The following is a 15,399-nucleotide window of genomic DNA, read 5'->3' as shown; positions in this document are numbered from 1 at the left end:
GGAGTCTGCTCCTGGCTTCCAGGAAACGTCCTGTGAAAGACAGAGCTTCTGCTTGCAGGTTCAGGGTCAGAGGGGGCGTCCCACGGTGCACCCTGCCGGCTGCTGAGTCTGGGGCCGGCCGGCGGGGAGCGTGCCTGAGTGCCCTCCTCCGAGGGGCCCGGACCCGGAGCCCCACGGAGGGGTAAGGATGCGTCCCTGGGGTGGTTTGGGGGGACTCAGATACAGCTCAACCTGTTTGAGAGACTTTCAACCCCAGGACCTCCCAGCAAAGCTGCCTTTTCCTTTTTGTTGTTTATCTGTTTTTTGATAGTTGGAGTCCTGCTGGGGGTTCTCAGCGCAGAATCCACGTTCCTTAAATGGCACCAAGACCTGCCATCTCCCCCCCTCGCCCACACGCCCACCGCCCCCAGCTCAGACCACCAGTGAAGACGGGGAGACAGAGAACAGTGTACAAGAGTTTATTTAATTGATATCTGAATTTAGTTCTATCATGTGGGGCCCACGTTACAAGTTCCATCAGGGTCCATTACAACTCTAAACAAACAAAAAAAAAAACTTTAAAAAATCCACAACTTTTTCCATGTCATTAAATATATTCATATATAATAACCATAATATATTAGTATGCATTGGAAAGGAGCACTGACCCAATGTCATGGTCACAACTAAACATTTACCATCTGAGCGAACAGAATCCCGGAACGCAGCGGGGAGGGGGGAGCGCGCCCAGGAGCGGGGGCGGGAAGGACGGCGAATGGCGAGGAGTGGGCCGGCTGGGGTGGCCGAGGCGAGGCCTCGGGGTGCACACTGTGATGCCCCCGGGGTGTGGCGTGGCTGCGGCTGTGCACTGTGGCCCAGGAACCCCCTCCGTGAGTCTGGTTTGTCTACTCGGTCTCTCTCGTGGGGTGTGACGGGGGCGCCTCCTTTGAGCATTGAGATCCCCACATTTTTCAGTTCTCCTGGCGGGATCGCTTCCTGATTGCTCAGAATCTTCTCGATTTCAGTCTCATTCCAACCTGGGGCCAACCCGAGAAAGTCGATACCCATTTCCTGCGTGCTACTGTGGAGGCAGGACTCCAGGTCACTGCAGCCTGGCCTGGGGCAGCGCACAGCCTCCCTCTGTTTCCCAGGACCTGCGGGGGCTGCTGCCCGCCCGCCCGCCCGCCCTGCTCAGGACAGAGGCTCGGCTGCAGGTGAGTCCGGGCCGCCCCGAGCCCCCCTCCTGCCGCCCCGTCTTCGTTCCTGTGCTCAGTGAAGCAGCCACTCCGCTGTCGGGGGCTCCAGACCACCCAGCAGGTAAGAAAAAGGACAACTGGGGAATCTTTTGCTTAAAACAAAAAAGGACTAATCTGGTGTGTTTTTCTTCAAATACCTACATATCACAATTCTGGTTAATACACTCTTCAAAATCAAAGTCTAGTTCACTTTACATCCCTTCCTAACTGTACACACGGGCACACCTCACTTCCTGTTCATCTCCTGGGGGAGGGGGAGCTTCCTCGGGGAGGGGCCTCACTGCTGAAGGGGGGGCTGGGTTCCAGCTGGGTCAGTGACACAGGGGCTGGGGCCAGGCGGCTGGGGGGGGCCTGGGTGGCCTTTGCCCTCAGGGGAAGAGCAGGAGGGTGAGGCTGGAGGCTGGTTGAATTTAAAGCAAGATGTCTTATTGCTTGGCAGGCTGCTGGCTCCAGAGCCGGGGGCCTCGGCGACCACCAGGGCTGGCCGTTGGATGGGCCCGGTGACTCAGACCCAGGGCGGGAGGTGGCGCGGCTGCCATGCCCTTCTGGACAAGCTGGCAGGGAAGCCAGGCCGGTGTAAATACCAGGACCAGCCCGAGCAGTGAGTGCCTGCACCAGACTGTGAGCCAGCAAAGTGCCAAGGCCCGCAAGGTGCTAATGGCACTCGGCAAACCACGCTGGCGTCAGAGGGCTCCCTGCGAGGAGAGCGGTCCCTCTGCTCCGGCCTCGGGCTTGGATTCAGGGAAGACAAATATCCCTTCCCAGGGCCATTCTGTCTCCTCTCCCCCCCCCCCCCCCCCCCGGGCACCTCTGCCAGCCAATTTCTCCTGAAACCCTCCACACACACCGGCCGGGCAGCCAAACGTCCTTTCCACTGCGTCTTAGACCAGCCAAGGCCCCTTCAGAGCCTTTGATCTACAAATTGTTTGTGTGCCTCACTCTTGCTCCACCCCTGAAGATGGCGTCGTGCCCGCCCCACACGCTATTCGCCAGGTGTAACCAGACGTGTCTCCGTGGCGACCTCCCGGGAGGTTGCCCTGGGAGCTGGTGCGCCGGGGCCATGGTGAGGGGGCCGTGGTGAGAGAGCCTGGCTCTGCACTGTGACCCCAGTTCTGCCGCCGCTCTCCCGGTGACCCCGGGCACATGTGCGTCAGTCTCCCCGCTGGTGAGGGGGGGGCAAGGATCCCTGCCTCACGGGGCCGTCCTGAGGGCCACAGGAGGTTGTGGGTAAAGTGCCAGGCCCAGGGCAGGTGCTCACTGCATGGCAGCCAGGAGGCGGCCGAGGGCAGCCGGACCACAGGGCCGAGCGTCACACTCGGTGTGACCCCTCTGAGCAGGCAGACTCGAAGGAGGGGACGCCAATTTGCGGACTGAGTGCTCAGGGGAAGGGAGACCGTGGGCCCCGGGCTGGGAACAGGCCCTGTGGGAGGCACTCAGACCCAAAGGTCGGCTGCCTGCTTGAAGGCAGTGTCTCTGAGCTTCGGCAAGGAGGGCATGGGGGGACCCACAAAGGGGGCAGCCGGGAAGGGTAGGCAAGGCTCTGCCTGGGATAGAGCAAGGCAGGTGCAGGCAGCCCGGGGGGGTGGGGGTGGGGGGGGGGACCTGCAGCAGGCTTTCTCAGCCCAGCAGCCGCTGCCCTTGGAGCCAGGAGTGAGGGCAGCAGCAGGAAGTGGTCATGGTTTCCGTGGTTCCCCGGAACCTGGTCATTCCCGGCCTTGCCTGCCCATGGTGCGGGCACACTGCACCCTGCTGAGCCAACAGACCCAGCCCTGACTCCAGCCAGCCCCGTCCCCCAGCCGTGCCAACCGCCTCTGCAGCCTGCATTCCATACCCATCCGGGCCCTGCCCAGCTGCGGGCGCTGCTGAGGGGCCTGGCGGGGCTGATGTCATTACACAAACAGTGTCACTGCCATAAACCCAGCCCGTGCCGTCCCCTCCCCTGGAAAATGTCATCAGGGGCTGCTTCCAAGTTTCCAGAGAGGAAACTCTCTGGGAGGTGGTGCCTGCCCAGGGCCGCCTCCGCCGGGCAGCTCCGTGAGGCACGACCACCCGGCTAGAGCTTCTCTGGGGTGTCTTTGGGCCAGAATCCTGGGCTGCAGCTGAACCCCAGCTGGGGTGGGGGACGGGGGGGGGGGGAGGGGGGAAAGGAGGGGTCGGTGGGTGCCAGCAAGGGTTCCTTCTTTGCCCCGCCCAGGAGGACCAATGCAGCAGGTGGCAATGGACCACCATCTGCAGGGAGAATCCCTGCTGCCCCCCAGATGCCTGTCTGGCCCCTTCCAATGGGGCCCACGTTGTCCCAACCAGGGGGTCTGTCCTGTGACACAGAAGGGTCCGGGAGAAGGTGGGGATTTTCAGTCTTTTATATTTGGGTGATGGTTTAGGCCGGGCTCACTCAGCCCCTGGCCCAACTGGGGGCCTGAGAATTCACAGTTCTCCTCCTCACGTCCCCTTCTCCATAACGGCCCACCGGCCGCAGGTGCAGCTCCACCTGCAGCTTCTGGGTCAGTCCCCGGGGCCCAGATCAGGCCACCCCGCCCCCGCCACGGCGAGACCCGCCCGGCCCTAGGGAAGCGCGTCCCTGCTCTGGAAGGAGCCCGTGAGGTAGCTAAGTCTCGTCCTCCTTTCTCCAGGGCCTGGCCTGTCGTGCGCCCCTCCCCGCGGCATGCGGTTCCACCCGGCGCGCAGAGTGGGGCGAGGGGCGGGGCCGCCGGGAGAGGAGCCGCCGAGGCCCCGCCCCCGCCGAGGCCCCGCCCTCCCGCCCCTCCCGCACCTGGGAAAGCCCTGGCGGGCCCCGCCGCCTCCTCCCTCCCCTCCCGCTAGGCCTTCTTGCACTTGCCCTTCTTCTCGCGCTGCTGGAACTTGCGCAGCCGCCGCGCCCACGTGTCCCGCCACTGGATGACCAGGCTGCTCTTGTCCGCCACGATGCCGCTCTGGTCCGGCGAGTCCTCCGCGTTGCCCAGCAGCAGGTACTTCTTGAGGGGCTTGATCTTGGGGCACTTGCAGGCGATGTCCCGCGAGCGGACCCACAGGCTCTGGTCACCGCGCCGGATGCGGCTGGCGCCCTGCTTGTACACGGAGATGATGCTCACCGTGAACTTCCACCAGTCCCCCGCCCTGTCCGCCTTCAGGATGTGGATCTGCACGGCTGCAGGGAGGAAGCACAGGCAGGCGGTGGGCGCGGGGCGGGTACGGCGGGTACTGCGGCCCGTGTGTGTGTGTGTGTGTGTGTGTGTGTGTGTGTGCCTGACCCTCCCCGAGGCGGGACTAACTGACAGTGGGGCAGCCTGTTTGATGGAGAGGAAAAGGACACCTGGCATTCCCATTGGAGGGGAAGAGGGGGTGGATGGTGGCAGAGCTAACCTAGAACCCCACCTCCTGATACCTGGGCTAGGGCCCTCAAGCCCCCTCTTATGTCCAGGAAGGAAAGAAAAAATTACGGAACTGCCCCCCACGCCCAGCACTCTGGGTAGAGTCCATCTGCCCAGGGCAGGTGCCTTCAGAGCACCTGGATGCTCCTTGCTGGTGAGAAGGAGGGGGAGGGGACACAGGGCCTCCTCAGGTGACCCCAGGCAATCCCAAAGGCCCCAATCAGCACCAAGCCTCATAACACTTCCAGACACACAACCTTGCACTTAACGTAATCTCAGAAAACCTGTGGGAGCTCAGTGCTCAGGTGCACCCCGATCCCACCCCTCAAGGTGCCCACAGCACCTCTTCCAGAGCGCAGGGTTCTTGTGCTTCTTTCCTTCCCCCCTCATTCTCCAAGCCATTCCCCTTCCCCCCAATTCTCTAGCACAGTGGTCGCCAACCTTTGGACCTCACGGACCACCAGTAGGCCATGGACCAGCAGCTACCTTAGCACATGGGTTCTCAAACCAAAGGGCTTGTCAAAACACGCAATTCTGGGGTGGAAGGAGGATACGCATTTCTCACAAATCCCCACATGCCGCTGAAGCTGCTGACCCAGGGATCGCACCAAGAACCAGTGCCCTAGTGAGTGTCACTGAATGTTACTTCTGCAGGGTATTAAGAGTTTAAAAAACAAAACAAAACAAAAAACTAGGAAATTATATATATATATATATATATATATATATATATATATATATATAGAGAGAGAGAGAGAGAGAGAGAGAGAGAGAGAGGGGAAAAAGCTTATTTTCCTCTGCAGGACTTTTCAGAGTAGCCTATATAATAAAACCCTAATATGCAAATTGACCAAACAGCCTAACAACCGGTTCCTACGACATGCACTGGCCACCAGGGGGCAGGCGCTCACTATAGGAGCTCCTCCCTGGTGGTCAGTGCATTCCCACAGGGAGCACCGTTCAGCCAGAAGCCGGGCTCACGGTGGTGGTGGTGGGAGCTTCTCCTGCCTCTGGGGCAGCGCTAAGGACCCCTTGGGATGGCTGACCGCCAGCTTAGGCCCGCTCCCCACTAAGCCAGCAGTTGAACTCCCCTGAGGTTCCTGGACTGCGAGAGGTCACAGCCGGGCTGAGGGATCTCTTCCCCCCGCTCCCGTGCACCAATGTCATGCACCAGGCCTCTAATCTATAAATTGTGTAGGAGGGAGTGTGCATGCGCATGTGCCGGCTTGGTACATTTCCCCTTGGGGCCTACGTGGGGAACAGCTGGTGGGAGGCCACATTCTCCCCAGTCCAGTGGGTAAATGGAGAGGCCTCTGCCATGGCCTCCATTAATGGACTCAGATCCTCTTCTGTCCAGGAAGACGAGAGGAATTCTGAATGAACTGACTGCACCCCAGCACCCTGGGCCAGGTCTGTCTGCCAGGGCCATAGTCCCATCCCCTCGGTCAGAACAGGGTGCCGTTCCAGTGCTGAGCCCACCCAGCGTGCCCTGGACCCGGCTGAGGATTACCCTGGCATCTGAGTGGACGTGAGTCCCCCGAGAAAGGCAGCTGCTTTTACAGTGAGAAAACTGAGTCCTAGCAGGTTCAGGGACTTCAGCAACCAGGAGGACGTGTCCCCAGGCAATGTGTCCCCAGCGCCTGCCCATCCACAGCTCCAGGCTCTGGGCCCACCCACAGTTCATCCCAGCCTCCCAGCTGGCCCGCTTCTCCCAAGGATTCTGTGGGCCTCTTTGCCACCTCCATTCCCAGGGCCTCTCCCCTCCCCGCCTGGGCCCAGGGCGATGGGAGGGGCAGGGATGGCTGGGCCCAGGGGAGCATGAAACACCATCCAACGCATCCTTCTGGGGTGAGGGAAGTGGCAGATTTTCCCATATTTTCATTTCATCTGTTCTTGGGCATCCTGAACTTTGCACTCCCCGTCTGAGGGCTCCAAAGAATGGCTGCCATGGCAACCGTTTCCATGTTTTTGTCACCAAGGGACTCAACACTCACTGTGAACTCTGATGGGGGCGGGGAACCCTCCAGCCGAGAGAAGTGGCTGGGTTGTGTGTGTTTGACTGTGCAGACGGAGGTCACCGTGGCAACTGAGTGCCCCTTAGCTAAGCAACGGGGAGCCACCCCCCGCTTCCCTGAGAGCCCTGGTTTCCTCTCCTCGGGGCTGAGCAGAATACGGAATGAGCCTCCGTCCGGATGTGGCTGTCCCCCTGCATGGACCGCAGCCCCCCAGCCAGCCAGCGTCCCCACCAGGGTGGGCCGGGGCGGCCGGCGCGGACGCTACAGAAGGCGCCTCTGGCTGCGGCCGCTGGAGCATTTGCATTGATCCTAAGCCCCGAGCACCTGTGGGTGTCATGCGCTGAATCGTGATGCCCAAAATCCATACGTTGGAATTCTAACCCCCAGAGCCTCAGAAGGTGACTGTGTTTGGAGATGGGGGTCTTTAAAGAGGTGATTAAATTGAAATGAAGCTACTGCTGTCCTCATAAGAGGGGATGGGGACACGGACACACACCGAGGAACAGCCACGTGAAGACAGAGAGAATGCACTGCCTGTGAGCTTGAGAGAGAGGCCACGGGAGAAGCTGACACCCTAATCTTGAACTTCCAGCCTCCAGACCTGTGAGACAATAAATGTCTGTCGTTTGAGCCCCATTTGTGGTGCTTCATTCTGGCAGCCCCAGCCCCTGGACTCCGAGTGCTGGGCCTCAGCCGCGGGCCAGGTGGGAGGCCGAGCTGGGGAGGCCACGCATTCTGAGACCTGGCTGGACGAGGCCGGCCCTCCTCTTCCCTGCACTTGCAAGAACAGTGGCCCTTTGCAGGAGGACTTGACACCGGCCCCGCCTTCCTGACCTGGAGCCACCACCCCTCCCTCCTCCCCCCAAAGGACTGCCCTGGACACCACCAGGCAGGGCATCCAGAGCAGCCACCACCCCACTTCCCCAGGCTCAGCCAGCACGGGGAAGGGCACCCACTTAACACTGAGGACACAGCCCAGAGGGGTACCCACCCCTGGTCACCTCTCTGCTCTCGAGAATCCAGGGGTCAACGCAGGGGACACGGGTCTGTTGGGACAAAGCACTGGCCCTTGTGCTCCGCCCACCCGGCAGCTCCTGGCAGCTCCTGCCGGGGGTGAGGCAGCTCAGGCCCGGGAAGGTGCAGGGAGGGTGGTGGTAGGATTCACATGATTATACTGGAAAAAATCCACATTTCCGCTGCCCTTGGCAACGCCTCCGCACATTACACAGCCCACCAAGTATGAGCTGCACACGCAGTGCACGGGCCAAGTCCCGCCGTGCACATCCAGCCGAAAATATTCAAAATACACTGAGGCGGTGACCTCAGGCAGAGCCGCTCAGCAGGCTCCCGGCGCGCAGCCCGCACAGCATGGCACTGCCCGGGGCCTCCGCCAGCCCGGCTGCCGGAGCTGGAAGGACCAGGTCACTGGGGGTGCACACTGCCTGCCTGGCGCTGCATGGTGACCTCGGTGGCTCTCCCACCCCAGGACCATGTCCCTGAGGGCTGGCCCCTGACACCCACACTACACTCGCCCCAGGCCACCTAGTCTCAGACCTCAGGATGCCTGAGCCCCTTCAAACCGGCGGCATCCTAAGCTGACACCAATGAGGCCAGAACTCCCGCATTCAGAGGCCGGCCATGAGGTCAGGAGACCAGTGAGGCACACAGAGACCCCACTATCAGTCTGGTCTGTGGGAGGGCCCAGGTCCAGGACAGAGGAGCTGTTCTCAGGGGCAGGGATAGGGGGTGGCAGAGGCAGGCGCCAGCCAGGTCCCCCTGGCCCTCAGCCTCGGTGATAAGTGGTCCCACCTCGGGGTCCACACCTCAAATCCTCTCTCCCTCCCTCCGAGCCCTCGTTCACACAGAAAGTGAAGCCCGGGCTGGGCAGCTACTGAAAACGTGCCATGAGCTCTGCTCAGCGCAGACATAAGCGGGCACCGGGGCGTGGGGGTCAGAGCCCACAAGGTGGTGGGTGAGGCTGGCTCCAGAAAGCCCAACGGAGCTGCGGCCCCAGGGCCGCTGTCAGTCTGCAGGACGGACAGACCCGGCAAAGGGAGCGGGTTCCGGAGCCCAGCCCAGGCCCAGGCGCCGGCTGCCATGGGTCCCGTCCTGGGCTGCCCGCACCTGGGCAGTGATACCCCTTCCTGCAGCGGCCAGGCCCACAGCCACCCCCCGTCCCTCAATTCCAGGCTCCCAAGAAGGCCTTCCATGCAGTGACTGCTCAGCTACTGGGCAGGCTGTGAGGACTGGCTTCCGTGCTGAGGCTCACACTGCCCCTCCGACTGGCAGGGGCACACAGAGGGATGCTGAGACCCCCAGGAGACAAGAAGGCGACTGAGGACCAAGCCCACGGAGGCCGACTTAGCAAGAACAGCATGTGCCGGTGCTGGGCTGGTTCTGGCTGAGGGGAGGGGCCTGAGAGTCCTCTCAGCAGCTGTTTACTGCGTCCCCGGCCGCGGAGCAAGGCTCCTGTGTGTCCTCCACAGAAGCAGCCCTCTGGCTGTGCTTCCCGGTGCCCTGACCCCTCAAGTCCCACGCTGGGAAGTGGTGAGGCCGTCACCAAGTGGGACATGCTCTCTGCCCTCCACCCCATTCACTCGAAGCCTGCCACTCCCCTCCCCAGCACAGCCCTGGCCCAGGAAACCTGGAGCCTGTCAGCTCTGGGCCCTCGAGGGCCTGGCATTGCCACCCCTTGGACAGTCAGGGGCAGGAGGCAGCTTCTGTAGACTCTGCCCTTTCCCTCCTCTCACCCCCACCCCCTCACCCCTTACAGACTTTGGGATCATAGTCCCTGCCCTGGGACCAGGTTCTAGGAAAGCTGCAGGTCAGCAAGTAGACAGTTGTTGCTCATTCATCTGCTGGCCCCGCCCACCTGACAACCTGCTGGGCAGCCCGGGGGGCGTGGCCTTGGCCCAGGTGCCCAGGGTGCGCGGAGCTCCTCCCCTCAGGCCGGAGCTGGGACACCTCGCTGGGAGGGAGGCTTCCTGCCTCCTGGAGGTCCCGGGATTTCGGGATTTACGGGCTGCTCACTGCAGGCCCCCAGGGCTTCCCGGAGCCGCCCCTCCCGAGGAGGCCTGTGTGGTCAGCCCCCGCCCCCACCCAGCCCTACCTTCCTGTCCGGTGAGGGAGGCTTGTCACCCATCTGCCTCGGAGACAGCGGCCAGGATGGATGGGGGAGGACACTAGCCCCACAGAAACCATTAAAACCATGCAGCCCATAAACCTCCCGGCACAGAGAGCGCGTCACGGGCTGCAGCTGCTTTCATAAAACGCGGCTCTGACCACATGTTCCCCAGGCCCCCGTGAAGGTGGGAACCGCCGGGCAGGGCCAGGCCGGGCCTGCTGCGGGGGAAGCTGACCTGCCCCGGGCTGGGGGCCTGCAGGGCAGGGGGAGCGCATGCGGAGAGCATGCCGAGGGGGGCTTGCAGGCGGCAGGCAGGGCCCACACACCCAGGACAGGGTCACAGCAGCCCTGCCCAGCGTTCACTCAATGAGGGGGAGCAGGAGGCTCCCTGTGGCCAGATCCAGCCCCAGCCACACCCACCCCACTCCCGGGAGCCTCAGGAATCCGGGGCTGGGACCTGCACCCACACCCCCAAAAGCCCTGCCTCTGAGCTTGAGTAAAGTAGGGACACCCACTTAGAGCCAGAGGAGGGATGGGACGCCCCTCTCTCCGGACCCACAGCGATGTGCGGCTGCCTCCGTGTCCCGGCCGCGGCCTGGTCCTTAGGCTCTGCGCTCCGGAGGGGAAGGGTTCGGTGCCTGAGACCATCGGACTGCACGAGGACCCCCAGGGAAGGGACATCGGAGGGCTGGGAACGGGGCCAAACTCACACAGACATCAGGTAGGAGATGGGCCTGCGTGGGCCCAGTCCTGCCCAGCTAGGTGCCCTCACTCACCACCATGGCTGGCCTCCTAGTCAAGCAGCCAAGGAGAGAGCCCTGAGGGATGTGGGGTGATCAGGGGCCTGGCCTGTCTCCCTCCCCCAGTCAGGGGGAACTAGGCCAGCCCGAGGGGCTCCCAATGCAGTGCCACACACACACACAAACACACACACACACACGCACACCATGGTCATGGCCAGAGCTGCCAGAGTGACATCCTGAGGAGAGGCGAGTCCCCTCCCCGAGGGCTCACCCAGCCTCATGAGATGCCCACTACACCTGCTCCCAGGCTGGCTGGAGCACCCTGCCTGCTCCCCAGCGGCCCCCACATGGAGGCCGTGCTGCTCGGGACCACCTGGCAGGAAGGTCAAGCAATGAGCGTCCCGCACTCCCTCAGCATCAGTGGGGCCCCAGCTTCTGGAGAAAAAGGCGGGAGGGTCGGCTTTCCCCACATGGCATCAGCCCAGGCCCCCGATCACCCCACGTCCCTCAGGGCCCCGGCCCCGGGGGCTCACAGAATGCCTTACACACAGTTATACCTGCTCCCGGGGAGGTATGGCCCATCCGAGAGCACCCCAAACACCAGTCCTGACCACAACCCCCTCTGGCAGGAGAGAGAAGAGCCTCCTCCCAGCCGGGCTGGCCCTCGGGCCCCTCCCCTCCCAGGGCACGCGTGCGGCCTGTCCCAGCAGCACCTTCGTCCCCCGTGAGCCTCTGACGCCACAGGCGGCCCTGGCTCCCTGGTCAAAGCACCCCGAAAGGGTGAAACTGCTCCCCCAAGGAGACCCAGGGAAAGGGGTCAGGCCTGGCACCAGTGGGATCCAGACGGAACATTTCCTGCTGGGGACCAAGCCCCAGGTGACCTCAGCCCGCCACCCTCACCTGGGGGTGAACGCAGGCCCCGCGCAGCAGGTGGCGGGCAGGTGTGTGCAGGCTGCCTCCCAGGGCGGGTCTCGGGAGGAAGCCCAGGACCGGGGACGGGGGCGATAGGGTGCTGGGTGCCAAAGGCGCTCATCTCAGGGACCGGGCCCACCAGATCGACCCCTCTGGGGAAGACGCCCCCGCAGTCCAGCCCGGGTGGGACAGGTGCTCCGGGACTGAGACAGGGCCCCGGGCGTGGAGAGAGGATGCTATAATATATGGCTGTGCAGGACCCCGACGGACCCCTGCCTCCCCAGCCCCACTCAGTGCCTCAGTGTCCCCGTCGGGGAAACGGAAGGAGGTTCTGTCCCTTAGATGGTTTTCGTGGCCCCTATAAGTCTTCCCTACCGGCCCCTCCTTCCCTAAAACCAGGATGTCCAGAGGAGGGAAGACAGTGTGAGGAGCAAAGAGAAGGGAGCTCCAGAGAGGGGGACAAAGGAGGGCTGGGAGCCGCTAGGCCCGGGGCAGGCCCCCATGGAGTCCTTGGGGAGGGGCCGAGGGCCCGAGCCTGCCTCCCGGCTGCCCTCCCTGTCTGCGGGACGGAGATCACCGTGCTAGAAGGACTGCAGAGCCCCCCACCCGTGGCAGGAGGCCCCCATCCACGTCGCACCCTGTGGGCCTCGACGCTGAGCTGTTCCCGGGCCCCCGCTCCCTGCCGTCCCTGCCCAACCTGGTGGTCACCACATTCCGAGACCCAGGCTGACTCACGCGGACCCGGCCCCACATCTGGCCTCCAGATGGGGCTGGTACTCCCCGGGGGGGAGGGGGAAGGTCACATCTGGTGGGGAAATCAGAGGACCCCAGGGGGCCGGTGACCCCCAGGGAAGGGTCAGCGAGCCTCCGAAACACATGCCACGTGCTGCTGGCCGGCCTGCGTCCTGGCCCCCGGAGCCCCGGGCAGCGCTTGGGGGCGGGGGGCTGGCTCTCAGGTCACGGCGGGCAGCTGCCCCGGCCTCGGCCAGGACCCTGCCCACTGCCCTGCTCCCCAAGCAACCCTCGTTCTGGGGGACAGCCCCAGGGGCTCCCCTACCACCTGCCCTCACACCGAGCCCCACAGTCACCTCCGCAGACGCCACTTTATCTCTAGGATGTGGCCGGCACCCGCCCAGTTCTCCATGAAGGGATGGGTCTTGGTCAGAATAGCTATTGACCTCAAGGTCAAGGGAAGGAAGGGGAAGGGGTGTGGAGGGGAGAGGCCAGCCTGTGCTGAGAGGCCCCATGTGCCCGGGGCAGGCCGGGGAGAGAAAGGCCGAGCTCTCCCATTTTCCCGGCAGCTGCGCAGGGGCCGGCAGCGGCTCCCGCCTCCATCGTGGTTCTGCCCAGGACCTTCCTCTCCCGTGAGGCCACGCCTCTCACCGAAATGGCTGGGCCCGCCCCGCCTCTGCCACCATCACTGACACCCCAGCCAGGATGCCCGTCACCTCGGCTCCATCCACTGTGACCGCCACCCAGGGAGCCATCGCTGTGCCTCCACGGAGGCTGCCAGGAGCCGGGAGCCCAGGGCCTGGGAGGCCACCGTCTAAGGCAGGGGTCTTCAAACTACGGCCCTTGGGCCACATGCGGCCCGCAGAGGAGTCTGATCCTGCCCGCCAGGTTTTTTGGGCAGTGAGCGCAGCCGAGGTGTTACAGTAGGAATTAGTAGTTCATATAGTCCGGCCCTCCAGCTCTCTGAGGGACCGTGATCTGGCCCCCACTTTAAAAAGTTTGAGGACCCCTGGTCTAAGGGAATGAGTGCCGCTCTGCGCTGCCCCAGGCTCGGGGCCCTGGCACAGACGGAGACAGGCTCGGCTGTGGGGTTCCTGATCGCGGGCACGTTGTCTCATCCGGTTGCATCTCCACATCCGACTGACAGACACATCCCTGCCTCCCGGAGCCCGGAGGGGGCCACAGGATAAGGACACAGGCGGCGAGGTGCCCGGCCCAGGGCCCGCAGGGCAGGGAGCAGGCGCCGGCCTGGCAGGCTCTTCCCTCGGTTTCCACTGCCCGGGAGGTACCGGGGCACACGGGGTGCGTTGCTACAAACGGAGGTTCTGCCCGGGCCCCAGGCCCACCTCGGCCAGGGGCCCCCGAAGCACAGGGGCCCTCGCACCGCCGAACGAGCCGCTTCCCCCGCAGGCACCCACAGACCTCCCTCCGAGCGGGGCCCCGGCTCTCGGAGGAGCAGACAGACCCGCTGGTGAAGCATTCCGACTTTTCCATCTGGCAGTGCCAAGACGTCTTTCAACAAAAGGGGTGACTAATAAACATTTCTGGGAACGGATAATTTTTCCAAGAACTGGCAGAAGGGAGATGACCTCACCTTTCAGAGCGAGCTGTCTGTCTCCCTCCGTCGGAGCCTCGGGGGGAGGGACGAGCAGCGGCGTGGGGAGTGCCGGGAGCTGGCCTGGCTCTGGGGGCGGGTGATGGGGGTGGCAGAGGGGTTCTGGGCACGGATGTGGCTATGCCTGCTGACGTCCACACCACTCTCCCTGGCCCTCCCCGGGAGGCCTCCTCCCACCCGGCTCAGAGGACGGGGTCACTGCACAGGCTGCCCCCCCCCCATCCACCTTCTACGTTCTCCTCTGCGTGTCTGTGCCCCTCCTGGGCGGGAAGCTCCTTGGGGACCAGGCCCGTCTCCTCCACATCTGTAAGCTCAGCGGCCAGAACAGGATGGGGCACACGGGCACTCAGTGGAGTTTAGGGACACATCCCAAACCCTTTGCTCGGTGCCCACCCAACCCCCAAGCTGGGCCCTCTCTCTCTCACAAAGGAGGGAAGGCCTGGGGGTGGGGATGGCTGTGTGAGGGAGCAGGGCTCCTTTGGTTACGCCCTGCTGCGCCTGTGTGTGCATGTGTGTATGTGTGCATGTGTGTATGTGTGCATGCGCTTGTGTGTGTGTGTGCGTGTGTGTGTGTGTGTGTGTGTGTGTGTGGGAGCCTGTGCAGAGTGGCCCTGTGAGGTGAGAGGACCACACGGGCTCCCCCAGGGAGCACAGGGACAAGGTGGGGTAGAGGCCGGAAGGGAAAGAGAAAGGGGCGGCTGAGGGGCAGGCCTGGAAGGAGCCCGGAGGGGCCTGGGCCCACAGGATGGGGTGAGGGCGCTCACAGCCGGTCAGGAGGATGGCAGGCAGGTGCTCTTCTGCCCCTTCCATGCCGTGTCGGCTGGGGGCACGGGGGGGTTCCCCATGCCGGCTGAGGTGCCCAGCCCGTGGTCAGGCCTGGCCAGCGTCCTTGCACAACAGATGCCCGGGAACAAGGTGCACCCAGCACTCTCACCGCCGGCTCCGCTGGCTGGCAAGACACGTGCCACGGAGCAGCGCCCCCCGCAGGGGCGCAGGGCACAGACTCTGTGGCGGACACACACACACACACACACACAGTCACACACACACACTTGCGGCAATGTTGCATCAAGGACAGGCCTCCCAGGCTGGGCTTCCTGCAAAGCTGCCAGGAACGGCTGAGACACTTGAAAATAATAAAACTGTCTCCCGTGAACAACCGGCTTCCTCGCGGGCGCCGCCAAGCCTGTGCAAGGTGAGCCGGGTCCCCTAGAGGGCATCAGAGGACTGAGGCGGCCGGGAGAGGGGCTGCAGGGACCGTGTCACCCTGGACCTGCCCGGGAGCGGGCACGGGGCGGGGCGGGGCCGGGGCGGCTCAGCTGGAGGATGTCAGTGCCCGGGGCACGCCTCCATCTGACAGAGGAGGACACTGAGGCCGGGTCACAGAGCACCCCGAACCTGTGCGCCAGGATGGGGCCCGCGCCCTTTCCCTGTGGAGGAAATGGGCCGGCCACCTGCCCTGCCCTGCCCTGCCCTGCCCTGCCCTGCCCTGCCCTGCCCTGCCCTGCCCCGCCCCGCCCCGCCCCGCCCCGCCCCGCCCCGCCCCGCCCCGCCCCGCCCCGCCCTGCCCTGCCCTGCCCTGCAGTGTCTCTGGGGGAATGGCGGCAGAAGCACGGAGGGACGTGGACCTGAGACCTCCCCACCCCAATGCCCTC

The 15,399-nt window shown here is 63.9% G+C and overlaps 1 protein-coding gene across 2 annotated transcripts in view; it reads right to left on the bottom strand.

Annotated features, from left to right (window-relative positions):
* Window positions 1–442: 442 nt before the first annotated feature.
* The window catches only part of NTN1 (netrin 1), a 196,451-nt gene continuing 181,494 nt past the window's right edge, over window positions 443–15,399 (bottom strand). For both annotated transcript variants that reach the window (XM_084863941.1, XM_084863942.1), the window contains exon 7: window positions 443–4,380. In XM_084863941.1, the coding sequence (XP_084720067.1) occupies window positions 4,052–4,380 (329 nt within the window). In that variant the 3' untranslated portion in view covers window positions 443–4,051. The remainder of the gene's footprint in view (window positions 4,381–15,399) is intronic.

Source organism: Pipistrellus hanaki (genome assembly GCF_964339955.1).
Source record: "Pipistrellus hanaki genome assembly, chromosome: 16".
Taxonomy (NCBI): domain Eukaryota; kingdom Metazoa; phylum Chordata; class Mammalia; order Chiroptera; family Vespertilionidae; genus Pipistrellus; species Pipistrellus hanaki.
Note: the sequence above shows the minus strand (reverse complement) of the source record. Positions and strands in the feature narration are given on the sequence as shown.